This window comes from Nannospalax galili, unplaced genomic scaffold (assembly GCF_000622305.1).
Source record: "Nannospalax galili isolate Female #2095 unplaced genomic scaffold, S.galili_v1.0 scaffold1354, whole genome shotgun sequence".
Classification (NCBI taxonomy): domain Eukaryota; kingdom Metazoa; phylum Chordata; class Mammalia; order Rodentia; family Spalacidae; genus Nannospalax; species Nannospalax galili.
In genome coordinates, this window is record NW_008335784.1 from 1692552 (window position 1) to 1719271 (window position 26720).

The window sequence follows — 26720 nt, forward strand, 5'->3', positions numbered from 1 at the left end:
ATCTCTCAAAATGTCCTGTAACTGTGGTGAGTTACCTGTTCTCTTGATCAAGGAGGCCATGGAGACCCCACCAAATAGACTTGAACCAGTGTCCAGTCTACAAAAAGGATTGTCAACAGAGAGGAAACATTTCCTCCATGCTTCCAAGTGAAGCCAGTCACAGTCGAGCAGGACCTTTGACTTATCTTCACATAGACAGAACTGGTAAAAGAAAGGAGCCAGGGGCTCCTCCCAAGCCCATGTGACCCTGAGGAACAGATCCTCAAATGACCTTAAGAGTGAAAATGAATTGGTTTATCTGGGCCAACTATATGGTCTTAAACACCCAAAAGGAAAGTATAACCAAAAATTAATGGGGTCTATATAATTCTTTAAGAGTCCATATGTATAGCTAAAAGCTACATAACAAGAAGCAATGCCAGAATAGAAATACATTGCTTTGAGTTGTTGGCCAGGGAGGCCCAAGAGACTCCCAGGCAGTAACCTAGCATAGAACTGGGAAAATGAACAGCAGACCCCAATCTTATCTAAAAGAATATTGGCAATTGATTGCTGCTAGATGAGGAAGAGCTGATCTTGCTAAAACAAGGAACTGTAGATAGGCTGACTAGATTCAGTGGATGGACAAGCAGTGGAGAATGACTGGGGCACCGACAACATAGTGGACAGTAACAGGACTGACAGAGTATATGGGCTCCGGTGGGCAGGGAGACTATGGGAGGGTGCCATCTGGGATGTGGGTATATAGATGAATAAGATTGTTTGGGATGTTCTGTATGAAATACACAAAAAAAATCAACAAATTAAAAAAAAAGTTGTATTTGAGGAAGAAGCATAAAAATTTGCTCCACGCTAATTAGTAGAGATGAAACACATTACCATTGAAATCTATCCAATGATTTTATATCCATGCTCAGGTGGATCTCAGAAAGTAACTGATGGTGACTAGTAAAAATCAGATACATAGACATTGGAGACGTGTGTGCAAACATCTGTTAGTAGCATTAAAAATGAGTTTTTCTGTATGAAACAGTATATTTTAAAATGAAATGGAGATCTTCTTTGAAGGTTAAAAACTCATTCAATTTTATGTCTTATACAGAGTTCAGTATTGTGTAACTGTATTAATTCAACTGTGAACCTAAAAATTTAATAGCCATTTTTGAAAGAGATGTATCTTTGTTCTGGAAATTGGAAATGAGTTATAATTTTTATTTATTGATCTTTTGGATGTGTGGGCAGCTGGGGCTACAGGGAGACGCTACTTCAAAAAGACAAGAAATGAGTTATATTTGAGGAAGAAGCATAAAAATTTGCTTCATGTTAATTAGTAGAGGTGAAACATTACCATTGAAATCTACCCGATGATTTTATATCCATGCTCAGGTGGATCTGAGAAAGTACCCGACTGTGACTAATAATAATCAGATACCTAGGGAGGAGAGACACATGCGCAAACATCTAAGTGTTAGTAGCATTAAAAATGAGTTTTTCTGCATGAAACAATATATTTTAAAATGAAATGGAGATCTTTTTTCAAGGTTAAAACATCACTAAATTCTATGTCTTTTAGGGTTTGTATACTGAGTTCAGTATTGTGTAACTACAGTAATTCAAATATGAACCTAAAAATTTATAGCCAATATTGAAACAGATGCATCTTTGCTCTGGAAATTGTTATTGAATATGTTAATGCTGTAATGAAATTTTTCTTCTAATCATGTGGTTATTAAATAATTTTTTAAAATTACCTTGTTTCTTAGGTGTTGTTTCCTCTATTATACTTGATTTCACTTTTTTCCACATTTTGGCATATAAGAATTTCCTTTTTGGAGGCTCAGTTCTACTTTTTTTGTTTACTGTTTTTTGGACAGGGTCTCACTATACAGCTGTGGAACTCACTACGAAGACTACGCTGGCTTCAAACTCACAAAGATCCACCTGACTCTGCCTCCCAAGTGCTGGGATATAAAGTGTTTGCCACCAGGCCAGGCTTCAGCTATGCATTTCAAAGGATTTTGGACATACTTTTTAGAGGTACAAAATTTTTAAGGATATCTAGTTTTTCATGTAAATTTGACCTCCAAAAACTCTAATTATTAATCAGTCACATACTAAGCCTCTTATTTACTCAGGCTTTATCTTTCCTAAAACACTATCATTTTAGTCCTTTTTAAAAATGTATATGAGTGTATGTGTGTGTATATGCACACATGTAGTTCTTTTAAAATATATTTTATTATTTTTATTTTATGTGTATAGATGTATAGCCTGCATTTATGTAAGTGTGCCCAAGTCATGCAATGCCCATGGAGGTCAAAAGAGGGCATCAGATTCCCTTGGAACTAGAGCTATGGACAGTTATTAGCTGCCATGTGGGAGCTCAGAACTGAATCTGGGGCCTCTGCAAGAGCAGTCAGTGCTCTTACCTGCTGAGCCATTTCTCCCGTCCCTTGGCCCTTGTTTTGACATCTTTCCAGTTGGGGTGAACTGGATGGGGGGGGGAGTGTGATCACAAACTAAAGGGAGAGAATAATACCTTCTTTGTATACTTGACTCTTTGTAACAAAAAAAAAAAAAAAAAGGTTTCCCCACAGGATCATTCTGTTGAGGACTTAAGTTTATTGGATTCCTCCTCTCTTCTGGCTCTGGTGGCAGGCCCCCCTAAGGGAATTGTGTTTTTTTTTTTTTTTTTCTCTTTTTAAAAAAAAAAAAAAAAAGGTTTCCCCACAGGATCATTCTGTTGAGGACTTAAGTTTATTGGATTCCTCCTCTCTTCTGGCTCTGGTGGCAGGCCCCCCTAAGGGAATTGTGTTTTTTTTTTTTTTTTTCTCTTTTTAAAAAAAAAAAAAAAAAGGTTTCCCCACAGGATCATTCTGTTGAGGACTTAAGTTTATTGGATTCCTCCTCTCTTCTGGCTCTGGTGGCAGGCCCCCCTAAGGGAATTGTGTTTTTTTTTTTTTTTTTCTCTTTTTAAAAAAAAAAAAAAAAAAAAAAAAAAAAAAGTGTTCCACACCAGGTCCATTCTGTTGAGCACTTAGTCTGATAGATTTCCTCTTCTCTTCTGTCTCTGGTGACAGGCCCCCTTAAGTGAGTTGTCTTTTCTTTCTTTTTTTTTTCTTTTGGTCTTTTAGAGGCAGGGTCTCCTTATATCCCCCGCTGGCCTGGAATTCACAATGTAGAACAGATTGGCCTTGATATTACTGAGATCTGCCTGCCTCTAACTCCCCAGTGCTGGGATTAAAGGCATGTGCCACCATGCCCAGCAAGTTGTCATTTTTGATTACTGACCTCATTGAAGTCAGATATCATGACTGTGTATTTTAAATGATGAGATGCATGCCAGTGTTGTAAAGCATTTTACTCTCTAGGCTCATTGAGTTTTTAAGTCTGGTAAACTTTGAGTCTTGTTCATGAGCTACTAAATCAAAGCCCTAGCATTCCATCCTCCCTATACCTCCCTATCCACAAATTTAAGGACAGAGAGATTTGGCCTATCATTCTAGATACCTCCCAGCATTGTGGTAGCCAAAATAAAGCCAAAGGTAACATTCCTCTGAGGTATGGGGAAGGGCAGCAAGAGGAAAGGAGATGGTAGGCAAGGGTCTTTAGAACACAGCACTACAAGATGAGCTTTCTACTGCTGCTTTCTACCTTTACCTGAGGGCCCACACAGGTCCTTAGCTGCTTACCTAAAGCAAGAAAAACATACCCTCACATCTCTTATTTGAGTCTGTATTCAAAGGACTCCTTTAAACCCAAGTCTTCATATAGTCAGCATTTGTATGATGATGACCAAATAGCTTAAACTTAAAATAGAGAGAAGAAAACTTTTCCAACTAAATTCTCAGAATCCATACCATGTCATACTTTGGGTTGACCACTGACTCTGTTAGAAAACAACTGATTTCATTAGGCCAAAACAGAAATCACTAAAATAAACATCTTTTTCTTGATATACAACAGGCCTATAAGTAATAACCAAAGACAGCAAGTCAATTCAGTACAGAAATTCTCATTATCATTCAGCCGGCTTCACCCAATGCTAACATCTTCCCTATCCAAGATGCATTTATCAAAATAAGGAATCAACACTGATGTGGATGCTGCTACTAAACTATAGGCTTGATTTGGATTTCACCAGATTTCCACCAATGTGCTTTTTTCTGTTTAGACTCTAACCCAGGAGTCTATGATTCATTCAGCTATAGTGTTTCCTTGTGCTTTCTCTATAGAAGTTGTTTCCTATTCCTTGTTTGTATGCCCTTGACAGTTTTGAAAAGCATAGGTCAGATATTTTGAGACACATCCCCCAATTTGGAGATGCCTCCTCATGAAAAGATTGGGGTTATTCAGGGAGGGAATAGTGCAATGGATATGAAATGCCTTTTATACCACAACCTAACAAGCAGCACATAATATCAATATGACATATGACTACTAATGTTAACCTTGACCAACAGTGAAAAACACTCTGCTTCATTGTTATTGAGAGCAAGCCAATAAGTTCTTCCCGTAACTCAAGGAAAGGAAATTTTTATGTAATGTTTAGTAGGGAGTAGATGCATGTATTACTTGGAAATACTTTAATAAAATATCAAATCTATTTCTAGTTCAACTGGCAAAACATGTGCTTTCTCTCAACCTGTATTCAAAATTTGACAGAAATTATAAGCTAGGCGTTAGAGGGGCCAATACGTCCAGACTTCACTTTAGTTCCAGCTACACATCAAGTCAATTTTACTGTCAAACAATTCCTCCCTTCACAAACAAGATGCAGAATATGATGAGATCTCATTTTTCAACAGTTTAAACATGATTCTTAGATATAATCAAATCATTTAAAAATGACACACATTTCTTCTAATAATTGTTTCATTTCTATTTCAAACCTTGACTAATAATGACTAAATTATAGTGAAATCACCTGCTTTACTGTTGTTACGAATGCTGCTGCTTCATATTTATGTTTGATGCCAGTATCAGTATCATACTGAAGAAGTAAACTGTGCCTAGTGTTTGCTACTGTTGAAATTACGATGCGGCTATGCATTATAATTAACCACTTTATATAAATATTTCATTTACCCTTAAAACTTTATAAGTGAAGAACATCTTTACCTTTTCTAAAAGTTAAAACTGAGGCTCAAGAATGTTTAACACCACACAAAAAGTTTATGGTTAAGCTAGGAACCTAAGTGTATTTTATTAACCAATTAATTATCCAGTCATTAACCATCAACCTATATATGTTTTCTTTTCCATGTTACTTTTGAGTAATTTTTATAATCACTTTGACAGGAATCATTTGAATTTAATTCTCTGTGTGGCTTAGTAGTGATGTGAAACATTCATGGCTGGTCTCAATCCTTCTGTGCCATGACTGCTCCAATACAAAACTATTTTAACTAATCAGACATTGACAACCATATTATTAGTGAAAGGCTTCGTTATTTTTAACACTCAAAATTTAATAATGTCATTATTGAAGAAATGCCTCAATGGGTAATATGTACTGTTAAAATAGTAAAAGGATTCGCAATCCACCTTTGTTTCCATCAATTTTCCCTTCAGCATCTATGTTACTGATTTCCCGACTCTCATGTATTTAGCTATATTTTCATGCTTTAGCGCTATTACTTGATATTCTCCTTCTTATACAATAACAGCACTCACTACGTACCTTACCATTAGCATAATCTAGTCATTTAACAATATAGTTGTGATATCAAATCAGTTACTTCATTGGTTTTGTTTTAATAACTATATAGTATTACTTATTTTTATAAATAAACCCTAATTTTTCTACTATCCATAGAAACTTAAATTTTTTCCTTTTATTATCATAATGAAGCAATACAATGACTAATTCTGAATAACCATCGTTTTACATGTAAACAACGATGAATTCTTAGATTTGTCAGTAGTTTTAATTGACACTAATTAGAGTTATGAGTTGTATCTCATATAAGGCAGTACTAATTTACACTCTTGTCAACAGTATATGAGAATGCCTGCTCCCCATCACACTTGGCTAACATATGGTGTTCAATTTGGAAGTTCCATCAGTATAATGTGTTGGTGTCCCAATCTTGTATTGTTGTCTTGTATTACTTTAGTGTATATGTTCCTTACTGAAATTAGGTTTTGATGCTTCTCAAATTATGTGGCAAGATCATTTTTCTTTATGACATAACCATTGATAACCTTTGCGTGTTTTTCTAATCATATTTTCTCATGAGTTTTTAGGCAAAGCTATGAAAACTGATAAAGTTCTCAAACTAAAAATATGAAACTATATCTTAGAATATAAATTCAAAATTCTATGTATACTCTAACTTTTGAGTATTGTTTACTGACAAAACTGTACTACCAAGCTTCAACAATAATGTGAAATTGTTACTGTTTCTATGTGAGTTTGTCATTCACTCCCTTTCCAAATTCTCCAACCTATACAAAACCTTTCAATGTAATCACCCTACTTCTTTATAAAAAATATTTTATTTTTGTTTTATTTTAAGTGTATGAGTGCTCTGCCTGTATATGCATGTAAGTGCATCATGTGCATGCAATACCTGTAGAGGCTAGAAGAGAGTGTCGGAGCACAGGGAACTTAAGCTACAGACAGTTGTTAGCCACCATGTGGGTGCTAGGAATTGAACCCGGCTCCTCTGGAAGAACAGCCAAGTGTTCTTTACTGCTAACCCATCTCTCTAGCCCCCAACATGTTACTTCTTAAGGAAAGCAATGCTAATAAAATATTTTAAATAAAAAAATATAAAACAACAAAAAAAAGTTCAGGTAGAAAATGACAGATCTAGAAAGAAAATATGTTACATTAGGAAGGGTGAAATTTATAAATAATGAAAGCAAGACAAAATTTGAAATACAATTGAGTACAGTCCTAGTAAGGGATTTTTCTCCCATCCATATTTCAAGGCATACTGTGTGGCAGGTGAAATTGAGTGCATATTACTAGATTTAACTAATGAAACTTCATTGTATAGTAGCACACAAAAAAATAGTACTGTGAACACTGAATAAATTTAAGAGAAGAAATAAGAAAGCAAAAATAAACTATATTTCTTAAGTTATGATCTTTCTCCATAATATATTAATAGAATATTAATTCATATACACAATTTTACAACTTTTTATCACATTTCCCACTGTAGTCTATTCCAGTCAAATTTCATATGTTTAAAACAAGATACAAAACTCCTAAAGCCAATTTTCAGTAGCTATTTCTGTAATTCATTATGAAAAACATCGACTTACTTGTGACCTAAATGCTTCAAAAAGTACCCAAGAACCTTCAGAGCTTGAACCCAGATGCTTTCACTTTTAGAAGCCAATAATTTGTAGATCACCCTAAAAAAAAATTTCTTTTTAAGGACTTACTAATATTAAAAGAGAACAATAAATACTTTACATATCAACTACAAATGTATGAAATAGGTAATACTTCTAGGTATTTATATATTTATTGAAAATACCACAGATTCACATTTTTAAAACTTGACCTCCACATAGTTACCTAAAATGGCAATGCAATTTATTGTTCCTAAGAAATGTTTCCCATTACACTGAACAAAAAGTTTCAATTTTACAATAAACTCTTAGACCACAGCCCTGCTTCTTTTAGGATTGCCCCAACTCCTGAACTTGTTGGCTTTAATTTATCAGTGAGGGCCATGTGGGCTCTGGGTAGACACCTGCCTTGTCATTTTTCCTTTTGAAAAAATTTAGATTATTATTAATATTGGAATGGGATGATGTATAAGGCCACTATACATAGATGATATGGTAGGATAATAAATTACATATAAAACCATTGATGAATATTTTCTTATATATAAAGATATTAATAATTCTAATTTAGTTCTTCAAACTCACTATATTCAGTCAGAAATGCTCTACTTTTGTTTGAGTCATTCAGATATATGGATACTGCATTTTGGCTGCTCATTTCAGTGGTGCATTATCACCAGGGCTTCCTATGTCCTTTTACAATAAGCCCAGTACTGGGTCTGGAGGTGAAGCTCCCTACTGAGCTCACTCCCAAGTAGAAAACTGAGCTTAATGCCCAGCACCACAAATAAAATAAAGTAAAATTATCATATTTAAAGTTTATTCTTTTTATTCCTGCTCATTCTACTAATTGAAACTACAGGAAGTGTGTGTCTCTGTGTGTGTGTGTGTGTGTGTGTGTGTGTGTGTGTGTGCATGCACACACGCGCGTGCACGCAGGGGGGCTTGGGGGCTAAATTATATATTTAAGTTCATGAGAATACTAATCAAACTGTGATTCACCTATCTATAAATAATTTACAATTACAACTAAAGTTACTTTTCAAATTATGTTTGTTTACATCTCTGTTTCTAAAATATCTTCAAATTCTTTAATTCTCACTGTGCTGATCCTTCCTTGGGCCATCATCTCTAACATTATGAATGAAACAATTTCTCTTCCTTCTCTGACTCGTATTTCACTATTCTAGTTGTAATTTTTTTTAAGTTTTTAAATAAAAGGCAGTAAGGCCTGGTGTAGTGCTGCAGGCCTTTAATCCCAGCACTCAGGAGGCAGAGGCAGGTGGACATTAGCTACTTATAGGTCAGTAGGGGTCACATAGTGAGACCCTATCTCAAGAAAACAAAAACAAACAAACAAACAAAAAAAGGGCAATCTAATTTATCACTTCCCCGTTCAAAATTTGTTAATTTTTATCACCAACAGTAAAACACCTAACCTATTACCATGATACAGCCTTTCTGAATCTCTCAATACAGTGCTTTTCTTCTGACATATACCATATTCTTTATTGTTCTTGCAAAACAAATCTGCTCTTCCCACTATTTGCAAAATTTTTTGCTGCAGCAATACAGTTAGGTGCTGAGACTGTTCTCTATATACTTCAACAATTACTTCAGGACGAGCAGAGTGATGGCAGCTGTCCCCCCCTTACTCCTTTCCTATGTGTGAGATGTATTTTAGGGTGCACAATGAAAACTACTATTATAAGCATACCTTATTCCATTTCTTTGATCAAATGCTGGTATCATCGAGGCTGGGTGTTCTGACATTAAAGCCACTAATAACTGTAATACATCATGAATATTTTCATCCTGCATAATAAAAATTACCAGCATTTACTTAGTTAAAATTTATCCTAAAACTTGGAATAAAATAATTAAAATGAAAATACAAAGTATGTCCTACCTCATGCATTGTAAGTAAATAATTTAATATACTCTGAAGTTCATCTTCTTTCACCCCTCGATCCTAATTTTAAAAAAATATTTTAAAGTTAATTAAAATCTGAAATTAGGACACTAAAGAAAAACATCAAAATGACTAATGTAAAAGTAAAAAAGAACTTAAAAGTAATGTTTGAAAGGATGTAAGAGCCAGAGGACAAGGCACCTGCTCTAGTTGATGCATTCTAGACATGGCAGGGAAGCTGTACCAATGAAATCTCCACAGTGTGCAAGTCTAGGGGATCTGCATAATGACAAAACCAGCTGACATGCCTAGAGGGGTGGGGGAAATTTCATGGGGTCCCACCTCAAGAAGAGGAGCTGCAGGAGGGATTGGTGACCAAAGGAGAATCATTTTCCTCCAGGGACTAGCTCCCTGAGAAGTTACCTAATCACAAGTAGCAGGAGGACATGGGAGGGGTTGGAGAGGGACTGAGAGGGGTAGAAATAATACAGATACAATACTCATATATGAAGTACTCATAAAATAAAAATTACAGGAAATTAACAAACAGTTCATAATTTAAATACTCTTTTTATTTCAAGTTAAGTAAATATTTAGAAAATGTAGCTTTTAAAAGTTTTAATATGATTGATAATATTAAATTAGTACATTATGGTCTATTTTCAGAATGCTACCGCTTTCACCACATCCACATCTCTCAACAGGGAGGATCTCAAAGAATATTTGAGCAAAAGTTACGTTCAAAAATGTTAATATCATAGCTTTTAAAGCAACAATAAAAGACATGTTAAAATAATTTAGTAACAATGAATTTGAAACTTTGCCAATAGTTTCTTCTTACCTAATACACTGCAATTGTGAAATAAATAAAATTAATTTACCTTTAATATAAGTTGCTTAAGAAAAAGTAGCATAAAAGCCCGAAGGGAAATTATTTCTTTCTGTGATGGCCGAGGACCATCTAGAATAAGACACATAAAAAAAAGAAAGCTTAATGCAATTATGTTTAAATACTGTGGAATTCTCTTTTAAAATTTATTTATTTTTATTTTATCTGTATGAGTGTTTTGCCTGCATAGATATGTGTACTCATGTCATGCAATGCCCATGGACGTCAGAAGAGGGCACTGCATCCCCTGGAACTGGACTTATAGAAGGTTGTTAGCCATCAAGTAGGTGCTGGGACCCAACACAGATCCTCTGCAAGACCAACAAGTGACCTTAACAGCTGGGCCACCTCTCCATGCCTCTGGAAATCTTATTTATTTAAAAAGAATCATATTATCTGCTACTATCAGTGATTTATAATTTTAAAAATATCAATGTATCTAAATTTAATTTTTAGGCTTTGGGCAATACCAAATAATTTTTTTTGAAAGTTACATTTGAGAGATAGAGCTTCTTTAAAATTGTCATACATTCTTATCCATTGATAAATGTATGAATCACCAAGAGTTTACAGCATGAATTTCTTTTCTTTCTTTCTTTTTTTTGGGGGGGGGGTCTTTTTTTGTTTTTGTTTTGTTTTTTGAGGCTGCTCTCCCTGTAGCCCCAGATGGCCTGAAACTCTCTATGTAGACCAGGTGGGCCTCAATCTCACAGACATCTGCCTGCCTCTGCCTCCTGATTGCTAGGATTAAAAGCATTTTTATCTCACATATCAGATAGGATAGCACAGGAAAGTATCCGACTCTACCTTCTCACAATGATTTCTTTGCAACCTTTTTCTTCCATGAACACATGCAGTACATAGTGGGGCACCCAACAAATGTGAAGTCAGTAAATGAAATTGAACATGAAAAGTTAAAATACATTTATGAGTTCTATCATGTCTAAGTATAAGGGAATTAACTGTGAAATATCTAACAATAAAAATGAGAATATAAAAGAATGCATACAGTTTAATGTACAAGAAAAAATACTTTTAAATATTAAAACCCCCAAAATATTTTCGATATTAAATCTTTCTTAAAGCAATCAAGATGAGCAGAGTGGTTTTATAAGTTTTCAAAGCATATTAAATTATAACATCTGCTTCTCCACTCAACAAATGTTTCATGCAGATTATAACATCTGGAAGCCAATTAGTGCCCAATACATTCCATCTATTAAGAAATCAATTTGCTCCACACTTCCCAGTCTCCATACTTTTGTGCCACTCTTACCAAGAGCAAAGAACCTTAAAAATACTTGACATTACCTCTTAAAACCTGCCTCATTATGGTGTATAATTGACATATAACATACATAAATGCCTGTGTTCTGTTCTTTACTGGAGGGACGAAGATGATAATATTGTTTATATCACAGAACATTTATGGATAAAATGTGTCAAGCATATGTGAAGCAATAAGAATAGCACCTCAATAATTTCAATTGTAGGCATGCAGCAAATGGTAGCAACAAATATTCTTCTCATATGCTTCACAATGCAAACAGAATGCTGCTGAGGACTATACTTTATGTGCATGTTCTCCTTGTCATGAATCCATTTTTTTGCAAAATAAAATACAAATGAGATATAATGAAAAATATATAATTAGGTGCAAAACTGAGAATGTGATGGCATATATGTTCAAACATTAGTTTAACAAAATAGAATAAGACAATACGTAAATAGATCAAAGCTAATGGAAGTCACTGTTTTCACTGTGGGGGATAAAAGCTTCAAATACAAAAAAAGTTTGAAGCTAGACTCAGCCATGTGATTTTAGACTGGAAATGATACAAAGTATTGGTGGGCATTCAAGGATATCTGAACACCATGTGTGTGTGCATACAAATAATTATATTTCCCTAGATCTGTCCACTAGGAGTACCTATACAAAATGATACCCAGAACAGAAGACACATAACTCAGACCCATATCTTGGTTTCTAAAATCTCTATCTACTAAGAAAATATAAGCTCCTCGGAGAAGCAGAGCTGGGACAAGGAAAGTACCCTGTGTTGTAAACTTGGAAGTACAACAAAACTTTGGGCATCTGCCATGAAGGCACACAAACCTGTCTGAGGGTCTTACTGCATAAATCTGAGAAGACAAGTATTAGAGTATGTAACAACACAATTCAGAGGCTGGTGCTCAAAAGCTTTTGGGCCATGTCAGACATCTACATGTTTTCACAGTGCACTAGAACATACCATACTCATTTATTTACATGGTACCTAATTTTATTCATAAAATAAAATCACAAAACGGACTATATGCAACAAAGACTTTTTGGCAACACAAGCCTAAAATACTATATGGCCCTTTCAAAGAAGGCATGACAACTGCTGATATAACACACTGAATAAAAGAGGAATTCATTGGGGTTGGACAGATGTCTCAGTGGTTAAAAGCGCTAACTTCTCTTGCAGAGGACCTGGGTTCAAATCCCAGCACACACATGGTGGCTAACAACCATCTGTAACTCCAGTTCTAGGCAATCCAACGCATACATACAAACAATACACTCATACAAATAAAATAAAATATAATAAATAAAAATTAAAAAGAGGAATCCATGAGTCTATTCTAATATAACAAATGAAAAATAAATACACAAGAAAAACACCTTTTCCCTAACAGCAGCCTGAGAAATATAATGTTAAAAGCGCATCACTAGTTGGCAGCTGTCAGAGCAAGATAAATTCCATCAACATTTATCTTCAAATAAGAAGGTGAAGCTCTGCTGAAAAACAGGATATTTGCATAATCTGAACAAGAGAGACAAGACCCTAGACAAGACTTCAACGTTAACACCTGTAGTAACAGGACAGCTCAACATCATGGATCTCCTGGACATGATAGATCAAGACAGAAAGACCTCTGTGCTATTCTTGGGAAAAATGGAAATTCTGAATCACCATGAGAACACACATATAAATTCAAATTAAGGGGTACCCTGAAAGACAATTTAACTATATTTAAAAATATATATCAAGGACATAAAACACAAGAATAGCCTAAAAGAGACATTCTACATAGGAGAGTATGAAAGTGACATGGTAAATAAATGTAGCACATGGCCCACAACTGGATTTAAGACAAATTGGGTATTATTTTCCTAGAAAGGATATCATTGGAGTAACTGATCAAATTTGAATGAGGCATGTACATTAGATGACACCATTATATTAATGCTAATATCCTGATTTTTATGGGTATCTTACTCGTATTTACATATGAGAGTGCTTAAAAAGCACTCTGCCTTGTCACAAGGATTCAAAGAATCTTAGGAAGATCAAATTAAAAACAGTGAGAGAAGTGCTAAAAGGACAAATTAGATCTGATTATGAATGAGAATTAAATTACATGTATAAAAATAAAACACTGCAATTACCTAAACACTAAGATAAAAACATGCTATTTTCCCTTTTCAAAGAGACGGATATAACTACAATAGTCAATATTATTGTAAGCATTCTGTGAAAATCCCTACAACATACTATTGGTGAAATTATAAACTGGTAGAACATTTCTGAAAAAATTTAAAATATCTATAATTGGCCTTTTTGCCATTTCTAAACAAATCAAGCACAGAAGGAAACAGTTACATAAAAGGTAACAGATCACCATATTTTTATGGGATAAACTTTAGAAGATAAAACAAGAAAACAAGATAAAAAAATTGAAGAACATTTCAACCCCACAGCAAAGCTTAAATGCTTCACATATCAATGCAATGGGTAGCAGGAAAAAAAAAGTGTCCAACTTGCAAATTTGGAGCATGAGAATATTTTTAAGACTATTTCATATTCTGTAAGTGTATATTTTATATAATTAGAAAAAAACTGGCTATGCTCTTAAAATATAAAAGTGAATCTGTGAAAATTAAATGTTTCCACTACATTCAGAAAAGGGCACATTTGAAGGAAAGTTCAAAGAAAAGTAATTATCTCTCTCCAAGGATGAAAGTCCTAGAACACACAGATTTTTATTATTATGAATATCTTCTGAGCTCCCCCTTCCCCCAAAAAAATCTCCATTACAGGGAAGTCAACTTTTAAATTTTCCTTATTACAAAAATTTTAATACTACAGCTGTTTAAAATGTTTGTTACTATTTCTTTCTTTAGTGTGTTAGGGGAAGATTGTACACATGCTGCACTGCACTGGAGGCCAAAGACAAAGTGGAGTCAATTCTTTCTTGCCACCATGATTCAAGTCATCGGGCTTTGCGTAAGTGACTTTATCCACCGAGCCATCTCAACTGGCCCTAGAGTCTCGCCCTCTCTGCCATCATAAGCAATTTCTAACATAATATAAGAAATTAAACAGTTCAGGGATAATCTCAGTCATGCACACATATTCACTATAACAGTACCCAGGGTATAGACAAACAGAAGAAAATGGAAACACAGTGGCAGGGGTGTACTTACCTAATCCTTTAGGTGTAATGCCACTGCTGTCAGCAGGATTAATGACCCAGTAGTAATATTTTAATGTGTGCATTAGCTGTAATACTGTTCCTACTCTGCGTATGGTAGTATAGATGGTAGCAGTTCCAATAAATTCAGCAGACAAATAAGTATATAGGGAAAGTTGAACCTAATACATAGTTAAAATAAATTTAAAATGTCTTGAGTGCTTCTTAAATATAAATTCAATTGTAATTCAAATGCAAATTCATAAAAACAAAATATTACAATTTATTATGTGTTATAAATAACTTTTGTTTACATTTTTAAAAGAAATAATCACATCAACATCCTAATAAAACTGTTTCGAAAAGTAATGCATATGACCCAATTAACAAAGGTAATACATCTAATAAAGATAAGTTATTGACAAGTAATTATATATGCTATATAATCTAATTGAAGCTAATCTCATGGATAATGAAAGCATTTAACAGTGGCTAGACTCTAAGGAAAGCTGCTAAGGAACACTCAGTCATAGCTCCTTGTGTATACTTTTCCTCACAGGAACTGAACAGTCATCAGTCACCTGCAGCACACCAGAAAAAAAAACAGGCTGCTATCACACATGCCAAAATACTGAACAGCTTCTTACATACTGTCACTGTATAGAGTTGGCTTTTAGAATTTAGCCATGTAAGTATAAGATGGCAAGTCAGGTGCATTGATGAAAAGAGTGAACAAAATATCAGCTTCGGATTTAGTGCAATAAATGATGAGATGAGCTATAGGAAAATCAGGATTTAAATATTACATATCGAGGAGTATGGGAGATTTACAAACTATAAAAGACAACTCTAAATCAGAATATCCTCATTATAGATTTCAATTAGGATATAATAAGTTCAATTATGTGGCATAAGACTTCTGTGTTCATTTCTAGAAAAATAGCTGGTTTCTCTTTATTCTGATTTTAAAATACTAGTTGTATGTTATGATAAAAAAATACCTAAGTTCAAAATGAAAATAATTTCTCAGTCCAAATGATTAGTGATAATGAAAATTTCACATGTGTTCTTTCACAGTCTTTAAAAAATATACAAGATTCTCTTTGTTGACAATGTATGAAATCGTATCAAATAACATCAGAACTTAGTATTATACCACGTTTACTGACTATAATCTCATTTATTATATTTACATATTCAAATTTTTGACTCTGATACTAATAAAACTTTTTTAGACTGACTATAAAGTGTACAAAAAATTGTGAATGTTTCCTGTTGGATACTTTAAATCCAATTAACTATATCATTAACTATACTTTATATATTACACTAAAATAAGATGAGTGAAGCTGAAATTCAGACCTTTGCAGGCGTATGTATCCAGATGGCTGGGTTAAATAAAATGTGGTCACAAAGCTGCTTCAGTAAAGGTGCTCCATGAGATAAACCATCAAGGTATTTTGCAAAGGATAAAAACTGCTCCAGCACAGCTCTAGTTATGTGAACTCTTGATGACTAAAAAGAAACAGAGATTCTAACTAAAAAAAATCTTGATATCAAATGATATAACAACATCTATATGAATCATTCATGTTAACTCCAATAGTTTAAATTCAAATTACAAAATTTCATAGTCTTTTTTAGTAAAACTGTAAACATACAAAGTATTTTTTGATATTCCTTTGAGTGACAGCTTGTTATTGATATAAATCCCTTTCTAGGATTACAGATAAATAACTCAAATTAAATAAAGTTACTCTTAATTTAAGCTGAAGTAAATTATGAATAAGAATCACAAAAATGGCAAGATAGACTCTTACAAAATTTATAGTATAAGGTGACAATATTCAAAACTCAAATTATTTTTCTGAAGCCAAAATATCCCTGTGAGCAAATTTTCTCCCTAGGGCACAAGTCTGCTTCCCTCCCCTACTGTTTTTTCATGATGGCCCCTTTCAACCTCTAGCAAACACTTTGCACACCATTTCATTTGTTGTAAAGGTACAGCTTGAGACTTTTAATTTAGTCATTAGAAAAGATATATGATGAGTATTTACTAATTTCCAGGCACTGTCCTTGGCACTGTGGAAAAAGCAATGAACACAACTGGAAGAAACTGGGGGGAGGGGCAGCTCCCAGAACTTAAGGCAAAGTGAGGAGAAAGCAGACAAGGTATGTCACACATGAGAGATTTATTAGTAAGTGGGAGGAAAGGAAGAAAGAAAGGAAAGGGGAAACGGGAAGAGGAAAGGAAAGGCCCTGGTGTACAGAGAGATTCTGTGGAAGGAAACTTAAAGCTTTCATTGAGAAGGGGCATTTGATAGATTGAAATTCAAATAATGCTAACAGTTACTTTATCTTTTCTTTCTTTCTTTGTTTTTTTGGGGGGGTCTTTTGTGACAGGGTCTCCTTGTAGCCCCAGTAGTATGTAGACCAGGCTATGGTCTACGCTATGTAGACCAGGTTGTCCTTTAAATCACAGACATCCACCTGCCTCTACCTCCCAAGTGCTGAGATTAAAGGTATGTGTCACCACGACCCAGCCTAACAGTCATTTTCTATCAATAGAATTGGGTTTGACAAAAACAACAACAGTATCCACATATAAGAGAGAACTCATAACAAAATGATCCAAATGGCAAACAGCCATTACTAAAGTCTGTGAAGGGCACAAAAAGTAATAAAGGGAGCTGGATATCATCAGTGTACACTCTATACATGTATTGAAAATAGCACACTAAAACCCCATTAACATGATTAATACATGTTAAAGATAAAATGACATCTATAAAATCTCACTGGATTTATAATTTAAATTAATATTATCTTCAAAAACTAAAAAGGAAAGTTCGAATATTAAATCAAAGGCTATCAAAATAAGGCAGGTGTAGTGGCACATGTTTATAATCATAGTACTTGAGAGGTAGACAAAAGAGAATTCAAAATCATCTTTGGCTACATAGCAAGTTTAAATGGGCTTAAACTTAAACCCACTGGGCTTATTGAAACCATATCTCAACACAAATATAAAAGAGTAACACAAATATAACAATGGTGCTTAGATGAGCATATCCAATAAAATTCAAATATTAGAGCATATGAAAGTTATATAAGAGATAGGGAAAATGGTCCTAACAAATAGCTGGCTTAGAAGATGAAGGAAGGGACCAGGATATTTCATGTTAAAAAAAAAAGTAAAGATTATTCATATAAAAAAGTACTTCAATAAAAAGATTACAAAACATAAAATTCTAAACATTCTAAAATTCTACTACAGTTAAAGTTCCTTTACTTGTTATAACTCACTTGTTATAATTTTAAATAATTTTTCTTTTACATATTCTATTTTTACATAGTGGTAATAATTTCAATAATATGATCTAATACATTCTACTTGTGTTTTTAAAACTCAAAACAGGCCTGGTGTGGTGGTACCAACTTCATCCCAGCCCTCCAGAGGCAGAGGCAGAGGCAGGCAGATCTCTGTGAGACTGAGGCTAGCCTGGTCTACATAGTGACTTCCAAGCAGGCTGGGACTAGGGAGACCCTGTTCACAAAAATGAAAAACAAACAAAAACCCTCCAAAGCAAAATACAGCTGGACGTTGCTCCTAGGTAAATATTCTTAAAAATTATCTGTACTGTGTTTATAAAGAAGACTAAGCTCCAATACCAAGCAAGTCTACAATGATGAACATATTTATTTGATGACATAATTACACTTTGGGAGCAGGTTTTGAACTTACTTGATGCTATGAAAGGCATACTAAAAACATCACATGAGGCTTCCACATTACTAAAAGAATAAATAATAGGAATTTGTTGCCTTTCACAATTCTTAATGCTACTGGAGAGTAGTTTTCAGCTCCAAACTTGATTTTTATAAAATTTTATTCCCAAATTAATGTCTTTTAAATGGCTACTCAAAGTCCTACTATACTGAATTTTCTCTCCAGTAACATCATTTTACCTGTTAGTAATTATTCCTTTTTTTCTGTGCTATTCCAAGTAAATCACATTATCTTTCTTTCCCAGTAAAAGTAAGCAAACTGTCTCAGATCTTTTATGTTCCAGTCCCTTCTGTAATTCCTCAGTAAATATTTAATTATATTCATGTTAAATTAAAAAAGACAACAAGAACAGAAAAGATAAAATGAGACATAATTAAGAAAAGATAAAAGATAGCCAAATGCTCTTAAAGGGTTTAAATCAATTTACTGCAGAAAACTTTTTTTTCTATTTTTCTATTTTTTTGGCCACATGTCTCTTTCTGATGAATTGACCATTACATTAATTTCTGAAATGGCCAACAGGTCACAGAAAGACATTTCTTTAGGCCTCTCCTTGAAACCAACAGCTTCGGCCAACTGTTTGCCTTGATTCAGGGCCAATATATGTTTTCATTTATGTATATAAAAATATAAAAGAGATTTAGGGAATGGGGATTTAGGTCAGTGGTACAGTGTTTCCCTGGCATGTATGAGGCCATGGGCATTGAATCCTCAACACTGAAAATCAAAACAAAACAACCACTTTCTGATTGGATTTAAGGCCTGCTCCACAAGATGAAGCACATACATGTCACCATAACTGGGACCAAGAACCTGTGCTCAGATAAGTCACAGGCTACATGGGAAGACCAACTACTGTAATTCTGCTAAATGGCACAGAATTAAACTGACTCCTATTGACTTACTGTTATCTCCACAGAGTGAATCTCTCATGAGATAACCATCTAGCAGCAGATGGTGACCAAAATAGAGACTCGCAACTGGTCAATGTGCAAAGAATAAAAACTATAGACTGCTGAGCCTTAAATGGGATACCTATACTACACCCTTTCTTCTGAAGGCTCAGGGATCATGGCAAAAGAGGGAGCAGAAAAATTGCAAGAGTTAGAAGTGGTAGATGAATACAAGGAAACTATATTGTGTATACACAATAGGACAGTTGCACATATGAACCCACAGGGCTTGTGATACTATGTACAAGACCTGCAAAAGCCCAAGCCAAAAAAAAAAAACACACACACACACACAGCATGGATTGGGCGCAGGAGGCAAGAACCTGTAGCCCTACCTGGCAATTGATAGCTGTTGGGAGAGAGAAAGTCAGGTTTCCTTACAGGTGTGATGCTAGGTAAGTTAAGGCTTCAGTGGGTGAACTCACACCAAAGAGCATTTGAGAATCACAAATTAGAATCCATAGGCTTAAAAAAAAACTGAGTACATAAAGTCAGAGGAGCTGGGGAGGGGGTATGAATATGATAAAAATACATTCTATGAAATTCTCAAAGACATAATAGAAGTATTTTTAAAGAGATTTATACTTGGCCATTTATAGTTATAAATCTTTAAAACTTAGGTAGAAGTACAATGTGAACATGATAGAAATTGTAAATTTTGAAACATGAACTATATAAGATGATAAAATACGTAACTTTTCATTTGTTTTTTACTACTTTGACATTTTCCTACATGTACATAATGTATTTTACTCCTTCTTACCCCGTCACCCTGTCTTATTTCCCCTCCTTCTCACATTGAAATCCTTCTTCCAAACAAGATTGGGGAGACTGCTCTGAAACAATGACCATAAAATGGCCAATGCACACAAGAAAACATATTTTTTAAGTGCTTGAAGCAAATTATAATGCACATATGTAATCCCAGAACTCTGAAGGCTGAAGCAGGGGAATGGTGAGTTCTAGACCAGCCTGCATTATAGAGTGAGACCTTAATTTAAACGGAGATTATAACACATAATTAAAGAGGTAAACATATTTCGATATGAAATACAAGAAGTTATAGCAATGACTCCAAAAGTAACTAAGCAACAAATAGCAGCAATGAATGTTGTTAGGAAAAACTTAGGTTCAAAAAGGGGAGAATTTCCCAACTTCAGCAGCATATAATGTAGTAGGTTAGCAGAATTTTATTGCAAAAACTATTCTATATATAAAAGCATGCATGATTATGTAGTAAATAAGAGGTGAGAAATTATTTTACTTGGTAAAGGTATATCATGAAATGAGTAATTCTTAGTATCAATTCTGCTTACCCAAAAGGCCAAGGATGAGATCCAACATAGTAAAAATAATATTAATCATTTGTTGTTGGGGGGAGGGGCATATGACAACAATTGATTTCTGAGATTCAGCATCAATTTTCATTAAAACAAGTGTATATGCAAAAGAAGGCAAGACCTAAACTGATCAATCAAATCAAAGGGAAGAATCTTGTTCTATTGGGAGAAAGGAAATGTATCTGGATGTGAAGGTCTGTAGCATTAAGACTCCCTGGCAACTGACATATAACCACAAAAGACAGTAATTGTAGTAAAAAGTCAACACTGGAGAGAGTAGAGCAGACACACATATAAACTTGGTTATGGTTACCACTCCTGAGGCTCAGATAACCGAAGCCTAAAGCCCAATTCGTTCTCCCATGGCTCTCCAACCCTCCCTATCCTATCACTTGTTTGGAACTCTTTCTTGCATGCTGTTTCCAGCTCAAAGTTTAACTAGTTGGAAACATCCACAGAAATTTAATGGACAGAAAAATATGATGCTCGGATATTGTTGTGTAGATTCATACAGTGTATTACCTTACTGAAAAACCACAATCCAGTCAGACACAACAGTCTTCTCTTTGAGTTACACTAAACATTCATTCCCTTCACTCTTCAGACCTGGTCAAGTTCCCTTAACATTACTTACAACTCACTCTTAAAATAGCCATGTGCTAAATTCTCATCAATAACTCAGGTTGAGTGCAGCCTTAGTTTCCTACCAAGATGAAGACTGATAGGCCACTGCCATCATTTGGATGTGAAATATGGCCTGGCTCACGTATCAAGAGCCTAGTCCCTAGTTGGGAGCACTATGTTAACAGGTGGTCCAAGAAAAGGTGCCTAGCTAGAGAAACTGGGGCACTGCGGGCATACCTTTCAAAGATATACCTTGTCCCTGTCCCAGTCTCAGCATTTCTCTGTCTGCTTCCTGTCTACCAGATGAACAGCTTAGTTCAAACTACATGTTTCCCACCATAAAGTTCGGACACGCTTCTTTGTGCAAGAGCAATAGAGCCAGCAACCATGGACTGAGAAACCTCTGAAACCATGAAGCCAAATTAATATTTCTTCATTTGGATTGTTTCTCTCAGGCATTTGTCACAGTAAAAACAAACTCTCTGGGGGCTGGAGAAGTGGCTGGCTCAGGGAATAAGAGCATTGCTGTTCTTACAAAAGACCCAGGTTTGACTCCCAACACCTATATGACAACAACACTGTCCTCTTCCGACCTTTGTAGGCACTACACACACACCAATGAACAAAAATGCTTGTACCAAAATCAACTATCACAAACTCCAATTATATAGGCTCATATACATATATATATATATATCAATTTTGAAGCTTCTTATAATTAAATTTTCAAAGAGCTGAAAATATCTTATTAATAATACACTGGAATATCTCTTAGGTTTTCTTCATTCTTAACATTTCAGTGACATAAAACTATCTTATAATTTTTCATGACATAATATACATTTAAATAAGAAAACCTCTCATTAAATTATCTTCCTTAGAAATTCTATTAGTTAGTTTTTTTTCAGAGTTGTGACCAAATACCTTACAAAAAACAAATTACGGGGCAAAGATTTATTCTGGGCCACACTTCAGTCCATCCTAAGTTTGCTGTTCATACTGTTTCACTGTCAGGAAGCAGAGCAGGGTGAGTACTGTGCTCACCAGGCTGTTTCATTTGCCTTGTTCCTTTTGGTACCATCTACCTTTAGGATAGGTCTTCCCTCATCAGTTAAACCTCTTTTACAGCATTTTCACAGATAGGCCTAGATAGGCCTTTAAAAGTAAACTGCCTAGGTAAGTTTTAAATCCAGCCAAGGTGACAATGATTATGCAAGATGTCTTATACTTTCTATGACAAGGAGACAGAAGCTGGGTTCTTGCTGTTAACAAGTATGAAATTAAGACTGGAATTTCCATTAACCTATTCCACTAACTGGCTATTAACTCCTTAAAAATCTAACAATGTAAAGCAATTTTCAGAAGTATCTTTTCAAGTAACCAGAGAAGCATTAATTTGTTCAAGTAACAAACCCTATTGAGGCAGACATTTTTCTAGATGTTAAAAATATAACAATAAACTAGAACATGGCAGCTAACAAGTGTTGATAACTCCAGTCCCAGGGGATCCGACAGCCTCTTCTGACCTCCACAGGCATTGCACATCGGTGCACTTACCTACATGCAGGCAATACACATAAAATAAAAATAATAAATAAAATTAAAAAATAGATATAAAACAATAAAGTAGAATAAAAATATAGTCCCTGCTTTCATAAGCCCACATTTGTGAAAGAAATATAAACTATATCATACAAGAAGTATAAAAAATAACAGAGGATTGGAGAGATGACTCAGCAGTTAAGAGCACTGGGTGCTCTTGAAGAGGACCAGGGTATTATTCCCAGGACCCACATGGCAGCTAACACCCTTGTATTAACTCCAGTTCTTGGGGATCTAATGTCCTCTCCTGGCCTCTGTGGGCATTGCATGTACTTGTGCGAGCACATATATATACATATATATATATACATACATATATATATGTGTGTGTGTATGTATGTATGTATGTATGTATGTATGTATGCAGACAAGGTCTCCATACTCTTAAATAAAAATAAATAAATAAAACTGGTGCACCCACTATGGAAATTAGTGTGGAGACACCACAAAAAGGTAGAAATTGATCTACCATATGACCTAGCCAAACTTCGCTTCATCATATTCCCAAGAGACTCTCTACCCTACCACAGAAATACCTATTCATCTCCATGTTCATTGCTGCCCTTTTCATAATCGCCAGAAACAACCTAGATGTCCATCAACTGATGAACAGATAATGAAGCTCCTAAAAAAAAAATTATGAAATTGGCAGGTAATGTCCTCTTGTTCAGGGAGGACATGGAGACCCCACAAGATGGACTTGAACCAGGGTCCAGTCTACAAAGAGGTGGTTCAACTCAGAAGAAACATCTCATTCATGCTTCCAAGTGAAGCCAGACATGGTGATCAGAACCTTTGACTTATCTTCACGTAGATGGAACTGGTAAAAGAAAGGAGCCAGGGGCTCCTCCTAAATCCATGTGACCCCTGAGGAAGAGATCATCCAATGACCTCAAGATAAAAAATAAATTGGTTTTTATGAGCCAACTCTATCATCTTAAACACCCAAAAGAAAAGTATAACCAAAGACTGAAGTGATTGACATATTTCTTTAAGAGTTCAAGGGATCACACTTCCCAGACATTAGGTTTGAGGCTACATAAAAAGTTATTTAGACAATTAGTTCTCATTGATGATTTTGTTACTAACCAGAAAGTCCTGCTCAGATGTAAGACTTCAAATCTTGGTCTCCAATACTGTAGTGCCCATCTGTAGCTAAGGGAGACAACCAGCTATTGTTCTAAAATGATCCCCCAATCTAGAAGCCTTTGAGAGGGAACTGACACTGATTCTAACCACTCCAATAGCTATCAAAATACCTGAAAGCAAATCCTGAATCTGTCCAGCCTTGGAAGACAAAAGAAAAATGAGGAGGAACCCAACAGAGGGATGCTTTTGGAAGCCCTTGTCAAGAAATTCCAATGAACTGTCATATGGATCATTTGAAAATTGGCTTTTTTCTAGTTGCCTGTCTAGAACTTGTAATGCTAATTACTCTTGCCCTTACTTCTCCTTTACATCTCCTATTCACCAGTCAAGGACTTTCTTTTCCCCTTAGAGATAAGAGTTATGCAATTTGGGAGTCTTTTAGATAAAACCCATGAAGGGGTACTCCAATTGCCTCAACCTGCGTGCCTGTTCATCATGGAAGAAGCCAGAGCAGTCTGTGTCCCGATTCCCTATTGGCAATTTGGGTAACCCCTTCAGAGGATGGTGTGACAAGAATAGGAGTAGTAATTGGCTAGGCAGTTTAGGGTAAAAAGACCCCAAAGAAAAGTAGCCAGTTTCTTGGCTAAACATCAAAATGTCCTTGGGCCTGTTAGCAACATACTCTGTTCCAAAGGCCAAAAATATCAAAAGTATTTGGGAGCTTGTATCTAATCCTTAAAAGATTTTAGGGCTACCATTCCAGAGGGGGCAATGTTGAAGGGGAGGGAGTGGGTATGGACTTGATCAAAACACCTTATATGCATGTATGAAATTCTCAATAAATTATTTATTTAAAAAAAGTCACAAGCAACTTTTTTCTTTTACTGTGATTTGATCAAAACACCTTATATGCATGTATGAAATTCTCAATAAATCACTTATTAAAAAAAAGAAATTGGCAGGTAAATAGATGGAACTGGAAACAATCATCCTGAGTGAGATAATCCAGACTCAGAAAGAGAAACAACACATGTTCTCTCTCATAGCTGGATGCTAGCTTTGAAATTTTAGATATACATGTTTCAATTTGAAAAGAGAGGTCAAGAAACTAATAAACGGCCATGGGTAGTGGGGAGGGGATGGTTGGGATGGTGTAGACTGCAGTGATATGAAGGGGGAAAGGAGAACATTAGATTAGGAATGGTTAAATAGTGTGTGGAAAGGGAAAGCAGGGAAGAAGAGTGAGTTGGGGAGGGATAAGTATTACTAAAGACATTTTGGAAAAAGTCATATTGAAACCCTTCCACTATACAGTTTCTTAAAATATATACATATATCATAAAAATATTAAGTTATCCTATAACATGGAACATTGTCCTTTCTAGACATCATAGGCTAATGAAAAAACACAAACAAAACAAAACCTTAATGGAAGGAATGGATTCCTCTCTAGCTGACCAGGGTCTCATAGACCTTCAAACATTGCCCTGCTCTTGGTTACTTACCCCCCAGAATTGGATGTTAAGACACTATTGCTAAGCTATACAACAACTAAGGAGAAATCCAGCTTCAGAGCCTCATGTCCACTGGCTAGCATTCATAGTGTTGGAAGGTGCTATGCATGCTTCCAGAAGGAAAAAATAATTTATCAATCTAACCCAACCGTGAATTCTATGAATAACAACAACTGGCCTGGCAAGATATACACACCAGTACAAGAGGCACAAACACTCTTTAATTGGATTTAAGGTCTGCTTCCTGGGATTGAGCCCTTATCTGATATTGATTTCAGGCTTAGGAACCTGAGGCTAGACAAGTGACAGGACATAAGAGAGAACCTAAATCTAGTTTTCAATTAGTTATATTAACCTGATTCTTAATGACTTACTGTTATACCCACAGATTAATGCATCTCTCAACTATCACCAGAGGAGATTCCTTATGCAACAGACAGTAATTAACACAGAAACCCACTACTGGCCAACACTCAGAGAACAAGAGGCTACAGAGTGCTTACCCCTGAATAGAACACCTATACCAAGCTTCTGCCTCCCAAGGCTTGGGAATAATTGCAGAAGAGGAGGAGGAAAGATTTTAAGAGCCAGAGGTGGTGATGACCACAAGGAAAGAGAGTTTTCCAGGCATCTGGGAAGTTACTCATATCAACTCACAGCAATGGTAAATCATGCACAAGTCCTACATAAGCTCAAACCAGTAAAAAAAAAAATCCAGCATAGACATGAGGAAGAAGTTTAGGAGCTCCAACCACACCTGAGGAAACTGTGACAACAGATGACTGCTGGGAGGGGCAGAGACAGTCTCTTTCAAGTATGGGACTCTTGGTAGGCTAACCTGGCTCCAGTAGATGGAGACACAAAGTAGACTATATAGGCCATATTTTATTTACATATATAAATGTATGTGTGTATAAAATTATATACATAAGTATTTCTTTATATAAAATAAAGTGCATTAAACTGAGGGTCAATGAGAGGGAGTAGGGATAGGGGAGGGCATCTAAACATCAGCAAATTATATTGTGTGAAAAAAAATCACAAAAATTCAAAGAAAGTATAAACAAAACATAAAAACATTCAGATACAAAATTATAAATTACGAATATATGCAATTTTTTTACTTTGAGTAATATGTCTGTTCCATAAGCATGAAGACCTAAGTCTGGACCCATGTAGAAAGCTAAAAATTGTGGTGTGTGTGTGTGTGTGTGTGTGTGTGTGTGTGTGTGTGT

General features: G+C 35.2%; 1 protein-coding gene and 1 non-coding gene across 5 annotated transcripts in view; both read right to left on the reverse strand.

Moving 5' to 3' along the window:
• Nbea (neurobeachin) overlaps positions 1 to 26720 on the reverse strand; it is a 715145-nt gene that overhangs the window by 510509 nt on the left and 177916 nt on the right. For all 4 annotated transcript variants that reach the window (XM_029562257.1, XM_029562254.1, XM_029562256.1 and 1 more), the window contains 6 exons: positions 15936 to 16088; positions 14587 to 14755; positions 10105 to 10184; positions 9221 to 9283; positions 9029 to 9126; positions 7279 to 7371 (listed from right to left, as the gene is read on the reverse strand). In XM_029562257.1, the coding sequence (XP_029418117.1) occupies positions 7279 to 7371; positions 9029 to 9126; positions 9221 to 9283; positions 10105 to 10184; positions 14587 to 14755; positions 15936 to 16088 (656 nt within the window). The remainder of the gene's footprint in view (positions 1 to 7278; positions 7372 to 9028; positions 9127 to 9220; positions 9284 to 10104; positions 10185 to 14586; positions 14756 to 15935; positions 16089 to 26720) is intronic.
• LOC115069923 lies at positions 18831 to 18963 on the reverse strand. The gene has a single exon (XR_003849164.1). It is a non-coding gene; the product is annotated as a small nucleolar RNA SNORA2/SNORA34 family (small nucleolar RNA).